General features: G+C 44.8%; 1 protein-coding gene across 2 annotated transcripts; it reads right to left on the bottom strand.

Annotated features, from left to right (window-relative positions):
• Window positions 1-124: 124 nt before the first annotated feature.
• LOC103116644 (prostaglandin F synthase 1-like) lies at window positions 125-15,637 on the bottom strand. Of its 2 annotated transcripts, none has more exons than XM_007526582.3 (10): window positions 15,540-15,637; window positions 12,316-12,437; window positions 9,801-9,968; window positions 7,767-7,883; window positions 6,224-6,301; window positions 5,206-5,328; window positions 4,618-4,727; window positions 3,112-3,277; window positions 1,741-1,823; window positions 125-627 (listed from the first exon to the last, which is right to left on the bottom strand). In XM_007526582.3, exons 2-10 carry the CDS (start codon window positions 12,400-12,402, stop codon window positions 585-587), a joined length of 975 nt encoding a protein of 324 aa, XP_007526644.1. In that variant the 5' UTR covers window positions 12,403-12,437; window positions 15,540-15,637; the 3' UTR covers window positions 125-584. The 2 variants fall into 2 exon arrangements, with proteins under 2 accessions (XP_007526644.1, XP_060048384.1); XM_060192401.1 differs by lacking the exon at window positions 15,540-15,637 and adding an exon at window positions 15,329-15,486.
• Window positions 15,638-16,091: the final 454 nt, after the last annotated feature.

Below are 16,091 nucleotides of genomic sequence, written 5' to 3' on the forward strand. Positions count from 1 at the left end.
CTTAGACTCCCCGAGGGCTGCTGGAAAGGCTTTGTCAGCTCATTCTGTTATCTCGGGCTCACCAGTGTGAGCATCTCCATTTGTTTTGTCCTTTATTTTGTTTTTTTAATTGAAATCAGGACCATTTGGGGTTACTCTTTATTAAGTTTTCAATTCATTCAAGAATGTCTACGCAAAATGTATAGTAAACACATTCACAGCTACAGCCACACGGAGCACGTCTTGTCACATCTCGTCTGATCTCAGAAGCTAAGCAGTGTCCAGCCTGGTTAGTCCCTGGTGTGAGCACATCTGTGGGGACACTTCCAGGAATATCAGTGTCCCCACTCAGTGACCCTGACGAGGAGAAACACATACTCACGAAGCCTCAGCAGGGTAAAGGGGATTCTTTGCTAAGTCTCTTTATTGGCTTTGGGGAGAAGGGGAAGGAGGCGTTTGGAGACTTGGATTCCCTGATGAGAAACTCAAGTTCCAGTGAACCTGAGCAGGCTGAGTGACCCACAGCAAGCCTGGAGTGACCCCTGACATGTCCTCCAGCCACTGAGCAAGACCCAGGAACTCTGGAGCACCCAGGGACACCGCCATTAATCATCATCAGAAAACGGGTAATTTGGATGTTGAATGAAACTAGAAGAGAAAAAAAGGAGAGCTGTCGTCAAATAATTCGCTCTGGGCTGGGTGACATGAGGGGTCTCTGTGACTGGCTGAAAGGTGAGAATCAGTGCACTTCTGTCTTAGCACAGGGATAAGGCCAAGCAGGTTTCTCATGGCTAGGTCCTATAGAAGCTGTCTTCAGCTAGAGGAAGGGAGCGGGAGACCTTGAGAAGAAACGGAGGGAGCAGAGGTGCCACACCATTAAGGACCCCGGGGAGACATGAAGACAGACAGGAAGTTTAGACCCCCTCTGGTAACACAGCCTAGAATGACAGACCACATAGGCCCCTAGCAAGACTATGGGGGTCGGACTTATCAGAGAGAAGGTTAGGGTCTCCCCAGGATTCCTTGCTCCACCCATGTTTTTTGTACAGACAAACTAAAAGGTCCCTGAACAGGAAAAGCATGTTTCCTAACTCTATTCCATGTCTAACAAGGGCCCTTCCAACTGTGTCCTCCTAGGAAGGATTTGCACACAGCCCACCCCCCACCATCCAATGGCACTGACACCTCAGCCTCCTTTCTTCAAACCTCCTTAGGCATAAAGCAAGAGCAAGGTCTCCAGCAAAGTTCTAAAGAGGATCCTGACACAGAGCTGAAACTCCACCCCTGCAGCTAGCCCTAAGGGCAAGCTGGGTCAGGTCAAGACCTGCACCAGAGGGGAGGCCTTCACAGTGGGAAAATTTGTGGGACATGAGAAAAAAAAAAAAAAAAAGTCATCTTGACAGCACTACATGGTGAGGTCAATGGAGAGGTGGCGTGTGTTTGAAGACACACACTTTAACTAGACGTTTATGACATCACAGAGGGAGAAGAAGGACTTTCAGAACATTAAGCTTGAACTGTGGGAAGAGGAGTTGTTCAGTAGACAAATGGAGGCCAGGGAAAGAGCTGGAGCAGACAGAAGTCGGGACATGCAGGAATGGAGACTGGAGTGCGGTCAGGGACCCCTGATGAGGGGAAGCCTGGAGTGACAGAAATGTTTTCCAACAACCGCTCTGAGCAAAAGAAAGAGGAGACTGATGGCTCTGGGTTCCCTCCCCAGCCGCTGCTTGTCCCAGCATGCTCAGCAGAGTAGTTACTCACTAAAGGTCTTGAAAATAGCGGACGTTTCTGTTTAGACCATCAATTGCCTCCATGTCCTCTGGGAGCAACTGGAAATCAAAAATCTGGGAGAAACATGAGAAGATTAACCTATTGTTTCCCCTGAAGTTCCATACCCTTCCCCAACACACACACACACACACACACACACACACACTCTCTCTCTCTCTCTCTCTCTCTCTCTCACACACACACACACACACAAACTCTCTCTCTCACACACACAAACTCTCACACACACACAAACTCTCTCTCTCTCTCTCTCTCTCTCACACACACACACACACACACACACACACAGGCTTATATACCAGTGTTCTAGGACTTTTGTCATGAATTTGGGGTTCAGTCCTTGGCAAGAGAACTTGTCCACTCAGAAAGAAGCTTGTTCAGATTATCCCCACCCCAGAAACTTTTAGGGGGTGTCCACTGTGTAGCAAAATAATACTGGAGGGTTTTTGAGCCCAAATCTCATTCTAACTCCTTCATTTTGTTTTATCTCATTTTATTTTTTAATTGCCACCACAGTTATCACTGGGGTTCAGTGTCATCACTATGAATCTACAGCTCATGGTGGCCTTTTATCCCTTTTTTCTTTATTTTATTTTTTGCCTCCAGGGTTATTGCTGGGGCTCAGTGCTTGCACTATGAATCCACTGCTCCTGAAGGCCTTTTTTCCATTTTTTGTTGCCCTTCTTGATGATGTTATTGTTGTCATTGATGTTGTTGGATACGACGGAGAGAAATTGAGAGAGAACAGGAAGAGAGGGAGAGAAAAGGACAGACACCTGCAGACCTGCTTCACTGCTTGTGAAGCAATCCCCCCCCCCCTGCAGGTGGGGAACCAGGGGCTCAAACCAGGATCCTTAAACCAGTCCTTGGCGCTTTGTGCTACTGCCTGTCCCAACCCCCCTTTCTTTCTTTTTTTTTTTTTTTCTTTCTATATTTGATAGGACAGGGAGAAGGGATTGAGAAGGGATGAGCAGATAGACACCTGCAGACCTGCCTCACTGCTTATGAAGTGTCCCCCCCCCAAAGTTGGGGAGTGGGGGCTTGAACCCAAGTTGTTACACATTGCGTGTGCTCAGCTGGGTGTGCCACCATCCAGCCCCCTTAACCCCTTCATTACACAACTGGAGAAATCAAGAGACACCGGAGCCAGGATCCTGTCCATCTGTTCACTGTTGCCCTCAACTTCACTTGTGTCAGTTGAGGACACCACAGTCAAAGACAGCATCTGTCCACAATGACTACTACAGAAGATGGTTCTGTGTGGCCACACCTGGAGAGCCCCTTAGCTACCCACACACCTGTGGGGACACCTGTGAGGACGCTGCCCTACCCTGCCAGTACCTGTAAGTTCTCCTGGATCCTCTTCTCACTGAAGCTCTTGGCCAGGACCACCACGCCCCGCTGTAGCTGGTAGCGCAGGGCCACCTGGGCAGGGCTGCGACCATGCTTCTGGGCAATGGCCTTCAGCACTGGGTCCTTCAGGAGAAGGGGGCAGTTCTTGGTCACCCTGGGAGGAGAGGCAAGGATGCTCTGTCTGAGGGTGTGTCTCCATGCTCCTCTCTACTTGGGGCTGCTCATTCAGGCTCAGGGAGCTAATCCTCTAGAATCTTCCTCATACCCTCTGATCATCTCAACATCTGTCTGGCTTCTTTTTAAAAATGATTTATCTATCCCCTGTCTACCTATCTGTGAGAGAGAGAGAGAGGGAGAGGGAGAGGGAGAGGGAGAGGGAGAGGGAGAGGGAGAGGGAGAGGGAGAGGGAGAGGGAGGCAGAGCATCACAGTCATATGCAGGGAATCAAACTCAGGAACTTGTGTTGATGGTGTAACACTATCCATTATGCCACCTCCTGGGTCACCTGTTTGTTTCTTGGAGATAATTCAAAGAAGAGGAGATAGGGCAGAGAGGGAAGTTCAGTCCTTTTTTTTTTTTTTAACCATTTCTGAGAACTCAGCCTTACAGCATAGGCACAACTTTGGTTCCGGGTTTGATCCCAGATGTCACACATGGCAGAGCTGAATTCTGCTCTAGTCTACAGCCATATCACCCTGAACACGCCCGATCTTGTCTGAATTCTGTTCTGATGTCTCTCTCCTCTCCCCTGCCTCTCTCTCATAAAAAAATAAATAGAAACAAAGTGTTTAGAAAGTTTGTAAATAATGAAACAAGAAGGCAAAAAAGAGTATATTATCTAAATAAAAAATCAGTGACCACCATCATCACAGGTAACCAACTATTGTATCTAAGTTGCTATTTCTCTAAATCCTTTCAGTTGCTGGTGTCAGTTTTGTCACCACGTGTTGAGAAATGTCTGCATTCTTCTTTAAGAATTAAACTGAAACTTTACATGAGTGATTTGTCTGTCACTCTGCCATCAAGTGTCAGAATCTTGGAGCCAGGTGGGGGAGCACTTAGTTGAGTGCACATGTCACATCAAGGACCCAAATTCAAGCCCCTGGTCCCCACCTGTAGGGGGAAAGCTTCACAAGTGGTGAAGCAGGACTGCAGGTGTCTCTCTGTCTCTCTCCCTCCCTTCCTCTCCCTACTCTCAATTTATGGCTACCTCTATCCAATAAATACATAAATATAATTTTAAAAAGCTAAAAAGTGTTAGAATCTTGGCATGGGTTCTCTTCTGCCAGTCTTTAAAGGCAAGATTTTTGAATTTTAAGTACATTTAAATCAATAATAATCTTATTTGCCAACAATGCCTTACTGAGTCTTTACAGTGTGGGCTGGGCTAGCCAGGCAAAAGACTTATGAAGCTTTTTTTCCCTGCTGTCTATACTTAGTTTCTTCCCTGAGACACAACATCTATGGCTAAAATGACATTACAAAGACCATTACCATTCCTTCTCCACATCAGACCCCAGCGCAGCATATGCTACCAAGACAATATCGTTGTCCTTGCAGAATTCCAGCAGTTTGCTCTGGTTCAGGTAAGGGTGACACTCCACCTGCACAATGCCAAGGTCAAGAGTTGGGTTGGCAGACCACAGGCACTGTGTTTACAAAGCACAAACCACTTGACAGGGCATGACATGAAACATACTCAACTTGATGGTCATATAACAACACAGAATTCAAAAGGGTTGTCAACATAAAGAGGAATTACTTATTTTCTCTTACACATGGTGTTCCCATTTCACTGACCCCTTCTGCAGTGAGAAAAGTCAACAGTCCACCAGCTGTAAACTTCTAGGACCAACCACCCAAACTCACTGTAGATGACACACCCACCTGGCCGTCAGGTGTTTGCTCTAAAATGACATGGTGTTATGGACTAGTTTCAACTGCTTACAATACATTATCTTCTCTTGAAACAAAAGATGTTCAAAGGCACAGTATATGAAAGGAGAAACCTTGCTGAAATGAAGCCCATAATAAGGGGAGGAGGAGAAGGAGAAGGAGACAAGAGGGGTAGGAAGAGCTCACCTGGTTGCAGACAGGCTTGTACTTGAGCCCAGGCTTGTTCAGGAGCATCTCCAGCTGCCTGAGGTTAAAGTTGGAGACACCAATGGACCTGACCAGCCCTGCATCCTTACATTTCTCCAGGGCCTGGGCAGGAAGAAAGTATGGTGGAGAATAACCGTGTATGTGTCTGTTACCAGCTAGAAGAGGATAATAAATGGTAGCATGCTATGGAGAGGGAGAAAATAGGAAACAGGAGAGGAAAACATCTCCAAAGGCACAAAGGCCAATAAATGAGACAGGAACTGACCAAGAAGTTATAGAAAAGATAGTAAAAAGAAGAATAAGAGTAGAATGGATTTGGCCTGAACAGAGGCAAAAACTCAACATCACCTTCAGTTGAACAACTAGGAAATTTTAATTGAGCAGTGGCAAAAGTAACATCAGAACAGGAAATGGAGCCAAGTGCAACCTGGGAAACAAAGTCAGCCATACTTATCTGCAGAATGCTGACTCAGTTCCTGGTGATGTCCACCAAATTCATTCCCCTCCAGTCCACATATGCAACTGGCAGTTCTCAAACCCGGTAAGTTCTTCCCCATCTCAAACATTGTTCCTCAGCCCCCTATCTACCTGTTTTCCTCTTCTTCCAAATAGTCAGTCCCCTCATCTCCTGAAAGTCTGTTCAAATGCCATCTTCTGGTGGTGACATCACCCACCCCACTCATTTTAATCACCTGTCTATACCCCAAGCTCACTCTGGGGCTCTATAAAAAAAAAAAAAACCTTAGCCAGACTCCTATCCCCAGACCACCTGTTCCCATCACCCCCCCCTTGGAGCCAGAATAAATGACTTTGCTCACAGATATGCCGTAAGCACCCCATTGGTATTCACTGAATGAGTCAATGCTTAGCATATGAACACCAAGGCAGAGGGACACTCAGGGACTTGCTCAGTCTGCACCGGGGCAGAATTGGGTTGGACACTGATCCCTGTCTGTCCCATAATGCAGTGGCCAGGCCTCTTTGGAGTAAACTTAACCTCCCATGTGTCACAGAAATCCACGTCCTCCAGCGCTGCATTTCCGCATGCGTCCCTTGGAAAGGGGTCCTCCCCAGCCTGGGACATGGAAGAGAAGCAGAGTTTGGGTTAATCTGTGTCTGCCTAGCCAAGCTGGAGCCTGGAGCCCTTGAGGTGATGGGAGTGTCCTCATGAAAGGCGGTATGAGGTCAGGCTCAAGGGGGAAGAAAGGAGACTGAGAAAGTATTTCCTAGCGATGTGGTTGCTGGTTGAGACTGGGGAAAAAATGGTGTGTGCCAAGAACAATTTAAAAGCTCTGCCAGAGAAAGTCGTGTGGGACCAGCCTGTCCAGTCCTGCTTTCCACCTGGGAGTAGACAGGAGACAGTAAATGTCACCTTCTCATGCATGCCTGGACCTCACATGGTCATAAGGCCTAGACAACACAGGCAGCATGTCCACAGAGAGATAAAGAACAGGAATTCCAGCTTACCCAGAGCTGGACTAGTGGACAGAGGTGGAACTACAGTAACAGTACAAATGCGACTGAAAAAAACCCTATGTGCTTCTTCTCATCTTTACAAATATCCTTTCTTATGTCCAGCTGCTGATTTCAATTTTTAAAAAAATATATTTTATATATTATGGCAGAAAGATATGACCAGAGCACTTGGCAGCTCTGGTGATGCTAGAAATTGAACCTGGGCCTCTGGGGCCACAGATATGCCAGTTAGTGCCCTAACACTGAACTCTCTCCGAAGCCCAACACTCCTCTCTCTCTCTCTCTCTCTCTCTCTTTCTCTCTCTCTCTCTCTGTCTCTCTCTCTCTCCCCTCCCTCTCCCTCTCCCTCTCCCTCTTCCTGTCTCCCTCTCCCTCTCCTTGTCTCCCTCTCCCTCTCTCTACCCCCCCTCGATTGCCACCAGAGTTATCACTGGGCCTTGGTGTCAGTGCTCCTGGAAGCCATTTTTTTCTCCTCCCTCCCATTCTATTATGCTTGATAAGACAGAGAGAAATTAAGGGGGGAGGGGGAGAGAGGAGGAGAAAGATAGATACCTGCATACCTGCTTCATTTCTCACGTAGTGCCCCCCCAAAGGTGGGGGGTGGGGGCTCAAACCTGGCTCCTTCCACATGGTAATATATACACTTAACTGGGTGTGCCACTGTCTGGCCCTGTCTCCCAGACCGTTCCATCACCATCATCATCACATTGATTTAATAATGATTCACAGGATTGTAAGATAATAGGGGTATAATTCCATACAGTTCCCACTACCAGGGTTCTATGTCCCATCTCCTCTACTGGAAACTTCCCTATTATTTATCCCACTGGGAATATGGACCAAAATTCTTTATGGGGTGCTGAAGGTGGGATTTCTGGCTTCTATAATCATTTCTCCACTAAACATGGGTGTTGACAGGTGGATCCATACCCCCAGCCTGTTTCTATCTTTCCCTAATTGGGTAGAGCTCTGGGGAGGGGAGATTTTGGGAGGTGAGATTTTGGTGACGTCGTCTGCCAGGCATGGTTTCTATGTTGCTAACCCAAGTGAAAAGATTTGCCAACCTTCACAGCTACTGGGAAGTGAATAAGATAGAGATCCAAGTAGCTCATCTGAAGTTTCCTCAGGGAATGCTGCAGGCTAGTTTGCACCAATTCCGGATGGGAAAAGTTGCTCCAGACCTGTGATGGTGGGGAGAGAAGGGAAGTGGGATTCTTTAAGTTTTTAAGAGGAGATGAATAAAAATAGCAAACAAACAACAGTGCACTGACCCAATCTTCCTGAGAAACAAGTGTTGTCAGAAATGAATTAAGACAACCATGAAGAAAATCAAAATGTGGTCCTGCACAGAAGTTCTCAAACTTTGGACAATAAATAACTGATTCTGTTTGCTTGTATGAGATATATTCCTGGACCTACCTCAAACATAATAACCTATAGTATCTGGAGATGCCTCTGGGACACCCCCTGTTAAGTTAGAACCTAGAGCAATTGTGCTTCAGGAAGCTCTGTGTTTGCTGTTTGTTTTGTTTTCCAGAGCACTGCTCAGCTCTGATTCATGGTGGTACAGGGGATTGAACCTGGCACTTTGGAGCCTCAGACATAAAAGTCTCTTTGCATAACCATTATGCTATTTACCCCTGCCCAGGAAGTTCTATCCTAACTGCCATGGATGACTGGGTTTTCCAAAGAAGTTAGGCTCCTTCGGAACTTTGGAATCTACTTTCATTACCTAGTTTTAAGAAGCAGTCATCCAAGAAATATTAATCAACATTACTAAAGGTGAATAAATAAAATAATTCTACAAAAAATAAAGGTTACACAAGCAGAGTGAGAAATTAGTGTTGCAAAGTCGTGATCATAAAGAGACTGTCATGTTTGGGGACAAAAAGAATGAAATCTCCTAGAATTATTTCCCATGGTCCTCAGCTCTCCCTTCTTGGGCTACCTGCTCCATGTCAGACATGAAAGCTTGTCATTCTAACAGTAAGTAGTCCATTCAGTGAGTACAGCAGGAAAAGTTACTCTGGTATTCTCCTGACTCAACTTGACATGACTCTTCCATTTGTGCAAATGTACTAAGAGAAAATGAGTCTTTTCGTTTGTTGGTTTGTTTTTAATACAAAAGTACTCTTGTAAACCATCTCTTCATCCTTATATTGACTCTGTGGTCTGATTCTTTTTCCTACCTAGAGGAAAGAGAAATCAGTGTTGGCCAGCTTTCTGTTGAGTCTGTAACGGGCTGAGACGAGACCTGAGGCTCAAAGAAGTTAAGAACTGATGCAAGGGTAGATATCATAATGGTTATGCAAAGAGCCTCTCATGCCTGAGGCTCCAAAGTCTCAGATTCAATCTCCTGCACCACCATAAGCCAGAGCTGAGCAAGGCTCTGGTTAATATAAATAAGTAAATAATTGAACTTTAAAAAAAGTTAAGATATTTTACAAACTCAGGTGTATGACATATAAAAGATCTGACCTTTGATGATGGTCTTAGAAAAATCGGCACTTTCTGACTTAGTGCCTACCTCTTACTACAGCTGAGAAATAGTCACTTTGGTAAAAAGCTAAGTGGAACAGAGTTGTAAACGCCAAATCTGTCCCTCAGTTTTAAATTTTTGATAGTAACAATAGTATTTTTGATAGCATTTAAAATACATTAAATGTTGGGTGAGGGGGGTGATAGCATAATGGTTATATAAACAGACTCTCATGCCTGAGGTTCTAAGGTCCCAGGTTCAATCCCCCAAACCACTATAAGCCAGAGCTGAGTAGTGCTCTGAGGGAAAAAAATACATTAAATGCTTTTCCACACATCTCATATATAAATCTTCAAAGTACTACAAAATTCCTATGAGGTAAATGATATCGTCAGGTTACATCTTGGGAAACTGAGGCACCAAGAGCACATGTTTAGTAAGTAATGGAACCTGGGGACCTTAGTGCCAGGAGTCTTGAGGACAGAGTACACATGTCTAACCAGCCTCCCCACAGCAGGAACCGGGAAATGAATTGAGAATGAAGCTAATAGGAAGAGAAAGCTGCAATCAAGATGTTGAGAAGGTTCTCCTGCAGATATACAAGCAGTCCGCGGGGCACCTTCGAGGTACAGAATATGTCCTCCCTCTTCACAGTGCCAGCAGCAATCTTCCTCTGGATGGCCCTCCCAACCTCCTCTTCATTCATGTACGCTTGAGCAGAGTCAATATGACGGTAGCCCACGCTGATGGCCTTCTCGACCGCCTCCTCTACCATACTCTTAGGAACCTGGAAAGGCAGCATGAAGAGAGAAAGACCTTCACTCCAGAGCCTAAAACCAATTCCATGAACAGAGATCTTGAAGAGAACCTCCTAGTTTTCCCCCCTAAAGGTATACAACTAGAGGTAATAAAGCTAAGTGTTGTGGGGGTTTTTTAGATTTACTTATTTATTTATTTATTTATTTATTTACAAAAAAGATAGAAGGAGAGGGAGAAAGAACTAGACATCACTTTGGTACATGTGCAGCCAGGGATTGAACTCAGGACCTCATGCGTGAGAGACCGATGCTTTATGCACTGTGCCATCTCCCGGACCACAAGCTAAGTGTTGACTTATCATCAGTGCTAAATATTTGGCAATTGACTCACAGGAGAAAAGGCCCGATTAGGACTATTTGCCAACTCCTATAAGTGTCCAATTTTCCTTCTGATTTATGAAAAGAGTTTCATGTGGATGAAACAGAGAGAAGGAGAGAGAGAATCAGGAATACCATTCTAGTACATGAAGTGCCAGGGATTCAGCTGGGAACCTCAGGCATCAAAGTCCAGTACTCTACCAGCTGGGGCATTTCCCAGTCATCACCATGGCTAATTTTCAAGCTTCAGATACAGGGAAAAGATGCTCACAGTTGACTGACTCTTTTCCTCCCTTCCTCTCTTTCTTTCTTTCTTTCTTTCTTTCTTTCTTTCTTTCTTTCCTTCGGCCTCCAGGGTTACTGCTGGGGCTCTGTGCCCGCACTACAAATCCACCGCTCACTGCTCCTGGAGGCCATTTTTCCCATTTTGTTGCCTGTTGTTCCCCTTGTTGTGGTTGTTATTGCTATTGTTGTTATGCTGTTGTTGTTGTTGGACAGGACAGAGAGAAATTGAGAGAGGAGGGGAAGACAGAAAGGAGAGAAAGATAGACACCTGTAGACCTGCTTCACTGCTTGCAAAATGACCCCTCTGCAGGTGGAGATCTGGGGGGTTCAAACTGGGATCCTTGTGTATTGTTTTTGTTTGTTTGTTTGTTTTTAAATATTTTATTTATTTTCTATTTTGTTGCCCTTGTTGTTTTTCATTGTTGTTATAGTTATTATTGTTATTGATGTTGTCGTTGTTGGATAGGACAGAGAGAAATGGAGAGAGGAAGGGAAGACAGAGAGGGGGAAAGAAAGACAGACACCTGCAGACCTGCTTCACCACCTGTGGAGCGACTCTCCTGCAGGTGGGGAGCCTTGTGTATTGTAACATGTACGTTCAACCAGGTGTGCCACCACCCGGTCCCATTCAAACCAGGATCCTTATGCCTGTCCTTGCACAATTGATTGATTCTGTGGGCACATGAACTGGCCCAGGACACTACTGGGCTAAACTTTATATCCACATTTGCAATATATGTGACCAACATGTTTTCACAGTACACACACACACACACACACACACACACACACGTTCAATTCCTAGATTAACTCACCCTGTAGATGATTAAACTAGCTCCTACCCATAAATTCAATACTAAAAATTTTCCTCTCTATGTACTGAAGACAAATCTACCCATGTGAGTCCAGAGAAACACTTTCAATAGCATTTGAAGAAACGCAAATGTATAAAAGATAATGCACTTCTTTTCATTCAAAATAATCCTATAAATCTCCCTCCTTTAAAAAATTGCTTTGTGTTTTAATATATATAATGACAGAGATGAAAGGATATAGAATGAGGAGAGAGAGAGAATATGAGAGATGAGTTGGCACACATGGTTGAGCGCACACATTACAATGAAAAGACCTCTCTCTTGCTCTCGCTCTCTCTGTCTGTCTGTCTCCCCAGATCCTCTCACCACTGGAATTTCTCTGACTGGTCTCTGATTGGGGGAGGACAGGGATAACTTGGACCTTAGAAATCACAGAGAATTCTCACCCTTAGCCAGTCGTGAGGTCTGACGCATGGTGATCTGGGTTCCATTTAAGTAACTATGCTGTGAGATGGGGCACACTGGATGGTGGGTGAGAACAGAAATAGGTGTCACTACCTCCCCGCCACCCATGGCGGGCAGAACAATGACACCACACTGTACCACTCTTCCTCTGTACTCTCCAAGTCAAATTTCTGGCACCAGCAGCATCCAGAAGTGCGAAGTCACTGGAAATGTGCACTTTAGAGTCCTGTTCCTGAGCCCAGAACCTTTGTGGCTGGACATACCTTTCCCCCCAATTCTGCCTTTTCCAGAAGCTTCTCAGGTGTGTTTGTGGCCATTTGCGATGACCAAATACATGAAATGACCTTCCCTCAGAGAAGCAGCTGGCCAATGAGGAGAGTGAGGCCCGTGTGCATCTCCCAGGTGCATGCTGGGACGGGCTCTGCACACTTACTTTGCTGGGAGCTGAGGTGCCCAACCCCAGGAGTGGCATGATGTGGCCATCATTCAGCTTCACGGAGAAGAGTTTCATTTGATTCATCTCGCGCTTCTGGAAAAATGCACACTGTCTTCTTTCTTTATGGGGAAAGATACACAGAGAGCGGTAAATCATGAAACTGATGTGATGTTGCTTTTTGTTGTTGTAGGAGCTTCACCAGTCTGGAATGTCTTTTGCCACGAGTAGAGACATATATCAGAGAAAGAGAGAGAGAGAGAGGGGGGGGGGGACATAGGAGCTTCCTCCAAACCTTTGGGGGCTGGACTCAAACCTGGGTCGCTCATAACAAAACAGGTCACTATCTTGGTGAACTATTTTGCCATCTGAAATTGCTGTTTTTAACAATGTTGAAAATATATAATTCTCTTTCCATAAATTCTATTTATTTTTTATTTATTTTAAAAATATTTTAGTTATTATTATTGGTTAGAGACTGAGAGAAATGGAGAGGAAAGGGGGAGGGGGGGAGAGAGAGACCTGCAACACTGCTTCACCACTGGTGAACCTTTCTCCCATCAGGTGGAGACAGGGGGCTTGAAGCTGGGTCCTTGCACACTGTAGCATGTGCGTTCAACCAGGTGCGCCTCCGCCCACCTCCACCCCTTCTTTAAATTATCCAGTTCCACATGTTTCAGGATATCATTTGGGTTGTCGCCGCCATGCTACTTGAGAGATTTTTCCTGGAGAAACACGACTCACTAGAAACAGCCCCCCTAACTCCTCTCCCGTCAGCCTGAGGCAAGTGCCTCTATCCATGGACCTGGCATACAGATGTCTGCTGTGAAAGCATCTGTGTTCTGGCTGACATCCTGGCCACCTTCTCCCACCCAGCCTGTTCTCAGGGATCACTGAGATGTGGTGTGGACCAGGACTTCACGTTTTCTCCTTGGCAGACTAGCCGTGGGATCATAAGGATACACCAGGTCTATTAATCCATCCACCCACTGATGAAAATTTGTTTCTTTTCTACTTTTGGCTCTTATGAACATCACCTCTGTAAGTATCATGTGCACATTTCCATGTAGTGGTATCCCTTTCAAAGTGATTAATATCAGATGGACTTTCCCCTAGTGTACCATAGATACGTGGTGGGTGGTGTACATACAACTTTCAGATCATATAAATGAAAGAAAGTGTAAGAAAAGTACTTATAGAAATCAAACTCCATGGGAGGTGGGTGGTAGAGCAGCGGGTTAAGTGCTCGTGGTGCAAAGCGCAAGAACTGGCATAAGGATCCTGGTTCAAGCCCCCAGCTCCCCAACTGCAGGGGAGTCGCTTCACAGGCGGTGAAGCAGGTCTGCAGGTGTCTGTCTTTCTCTCCCCCTCTCTGTCTTCCCCTCCTCGCTCCATTTCTCTCTGTCCTATCCAACTATGACGACATCAACAATAATAACTACAACAATGATGAAAACAACAAGGGCAACAAAAAGGAAATAAATAAACAAATATTTTTTTAAATCTTTAAAAAAAAACCAAAAACTCCATGACATAATTTGTTTAAGAGATAAATAGATTAGAAAGTAAATCAACCAGAACATCAGACACTAGAAAAGAAGAAATAAACTCATTCTATGGTATAAAACTTCTGCCTGGTAACATTCGTATTAACAGAGGGACTAAGCAAATGATACATCTGAAAAGATTCACAGGCAGATCAAAGGATGTGGATATCTAGCATCAAAGCAAACTCTTAAAAATTGACAAGAAACACAGATAATACAAATCTGACTAAGGTCACAAAGAAATATCACCAGGAATAAGCCAGTGCCCACTAGCACAATAAAAGATGTTTAGATTTACTAGTAGGCAAGGAAAGGTGATTCGGATGACAAGAAGCTCAGCTTTTGACTTAATTTTTTATATATAAACACACTTATAAGAATTTTTTATTATCTTTATTTATTGGCTAGAGACCATCAGAAATCAAGAAGGAAAGGGGAGATAGGGAGAGAGACAGAGAGATAACTACAGCCTTGCTGCACCACTTACAAAGCTTCGCTCCTGCCAGTGGAGACTGGGATGAAAACCCAGGTTCTTGTGCACTGTAACATGTGCACTTAATCGTGTGTGCCACCACCCAGCCCCAAGACTATTAATTTTAAAGAGTTTGTTTGGATTCCAGCTGTCAGAAGCCCAGGTTCCCATGCAATGGTACACACACACACACACACACACACACACACACACACACACCTTGCATGAATCAATTTAAGTGACTGTTCTCCTGCAGAAAAGCAGTGAGTAATCACAATGTACTTACACCATGCTATGTTTGCACATGGAGGAGTTCCCATGTGATAAATAAACACGGGGCTGTGTGTACTCGGAGCCAGTTCTGCTAAACCCTAAGAGATGTTCCCCTAGGTTGCATGCTGTCTGTATTTTGTATTCTGTATTCTGCATTCTGCATTCTGTATTCTGCATTCTATATTCTGCATTCTGCATTCTGTATTCTGCATTCTGTATTCTGCATTCTGCATTCTGTATTCTGTCTTCTGTATTCTGTGATCATGGAGTACTCCTGGGAAGTGCCTCTTATAAGGTGTAGACACTTATCCTTGGGAGGAGTTGATCAAAAAGAAAGCCTTGGAGAAGGCTGGGTGTAGTGGAACCCAAGCAAAAAGAAAAAGCATTAGTTACAAAAAGGAGAGGGAGTTGGGCAGTAGCGCAGTGGGTTAAGCACCTGTGGAGCAAAGCGCAAGGACCATCATAAGGATCCTGGTTTGAGCCCCTGGCTCCCTACCTGCTCTCCCCCTCTCTGTTTTCCCCTCCTCTCTCCATTTCTCTCTGTCCTATCCAACAACCATGACTTCAATGACAACAACAATAATAAATACAACGATAAAAACAACAAAGGGAATAAAATAAATATTTTTTAAAAGGAGAAAAAAAGTAACATGTTTTGTATTTGAAAGCATGTATATATATACCTTGTTCTCTGTAAAGAAATCAAATAAAAAATACTTACCTGGCAGGGAAGATGCCCTGATCACAAAATCAAATAAATTCAGAATGTGGCATCCATTGACAGAGACAGCAACTGATAAAGCACTCCACAGAACCACTAAAATAGGCCATGATCTGTACCAATAATTTCCAATTGAATTGTTGGGTATGTTCTCCCAGGAGAGTAGAATTCCTGACATCAGAGAGCTATTTCCTGAGAGCTGGGTGCTTACCTGTGAGCAGATATCTAAGACATGAGAAGTGAGCCTAAAATGGCTCAAGGAGAATGGATACGTGGCCTGCTGGGCACTGAAGTGAACACTATGCATCGCCTGCCTTTTGAGCTTTGCGTTAGCAAAGCAAGTTTGTATTTGCTGTCACTGGACATCTGACTGCTGCAGCTCAAGTCAAAGGGCAAATTCTGTGTTACAGTACCTGCACTTCTGTGTAGACATACTTGGTGTTCTATTAAATTAAGAAGAAAAACCATTGGGGTGGGGCAGGAGATTCATAGCAGATACTTGTCCTTCCTGGAGTGGGAAACTTTGACCACAAGTAGGTCTTTCCAACACTTTTCAAGCTTGCATTTTACCTCTGGACTTTTCGAGAAGATCTGCATCAGTACCTGTTCCCAACTGCTGAAAGAATGCCACAGAGAACTTCGGATTTTATGGCAAAAAGCTAAAAACCTATGTTCAGTTTTTGCAGCTGTCTTTCTAGAAGCTCTTTATAAGATGACAGCTTCGGGGGTCGGGCGGTAGCACAGCGGGTTAAGCGCACATGGT

The sequence above is a fragment of the Erinaceus europaeus genome, chromosome 6, assembly GCF_950295315.1.
Source record: "Erinaceus europaeus chromosome 6, mEriEur2.1, whole genome shotgun sequence".
In the NCBI taxonomy this organism is placed as follows: domain Eukaryota; kingdom Metazoa; phylum Chordata; class Mammalia; order Eulipotyphla; family Erinaceidae; genus Erinaceus; species Erinaceus europaeus.

Bases quoted from the DNA above. Each gene is read 5' to 3' on its own strand.
- LOC103116644 (XM_007526582.3), bottom strand. From the start codon at position 12,402: ATGAATCAAATGAAACTCTTCTCCGTGAAGCTGAATGATGGCCACATC. The intron at 6,302-7,766 runs GTTGGCAAATCT...TCCATGTCCCAG, and splicing joins ACTTCCCAGTAGCTGTGAAG to GCTGGGGAGGACCCCTTTCC. The intron at 3,278-4,617 runs GTAATGGTCTTT...CTCTCCTCCCAG, and splicing joins TCTGATGTGGAGAAGGAATG to GGTGACCAAGAACTGCCCCC.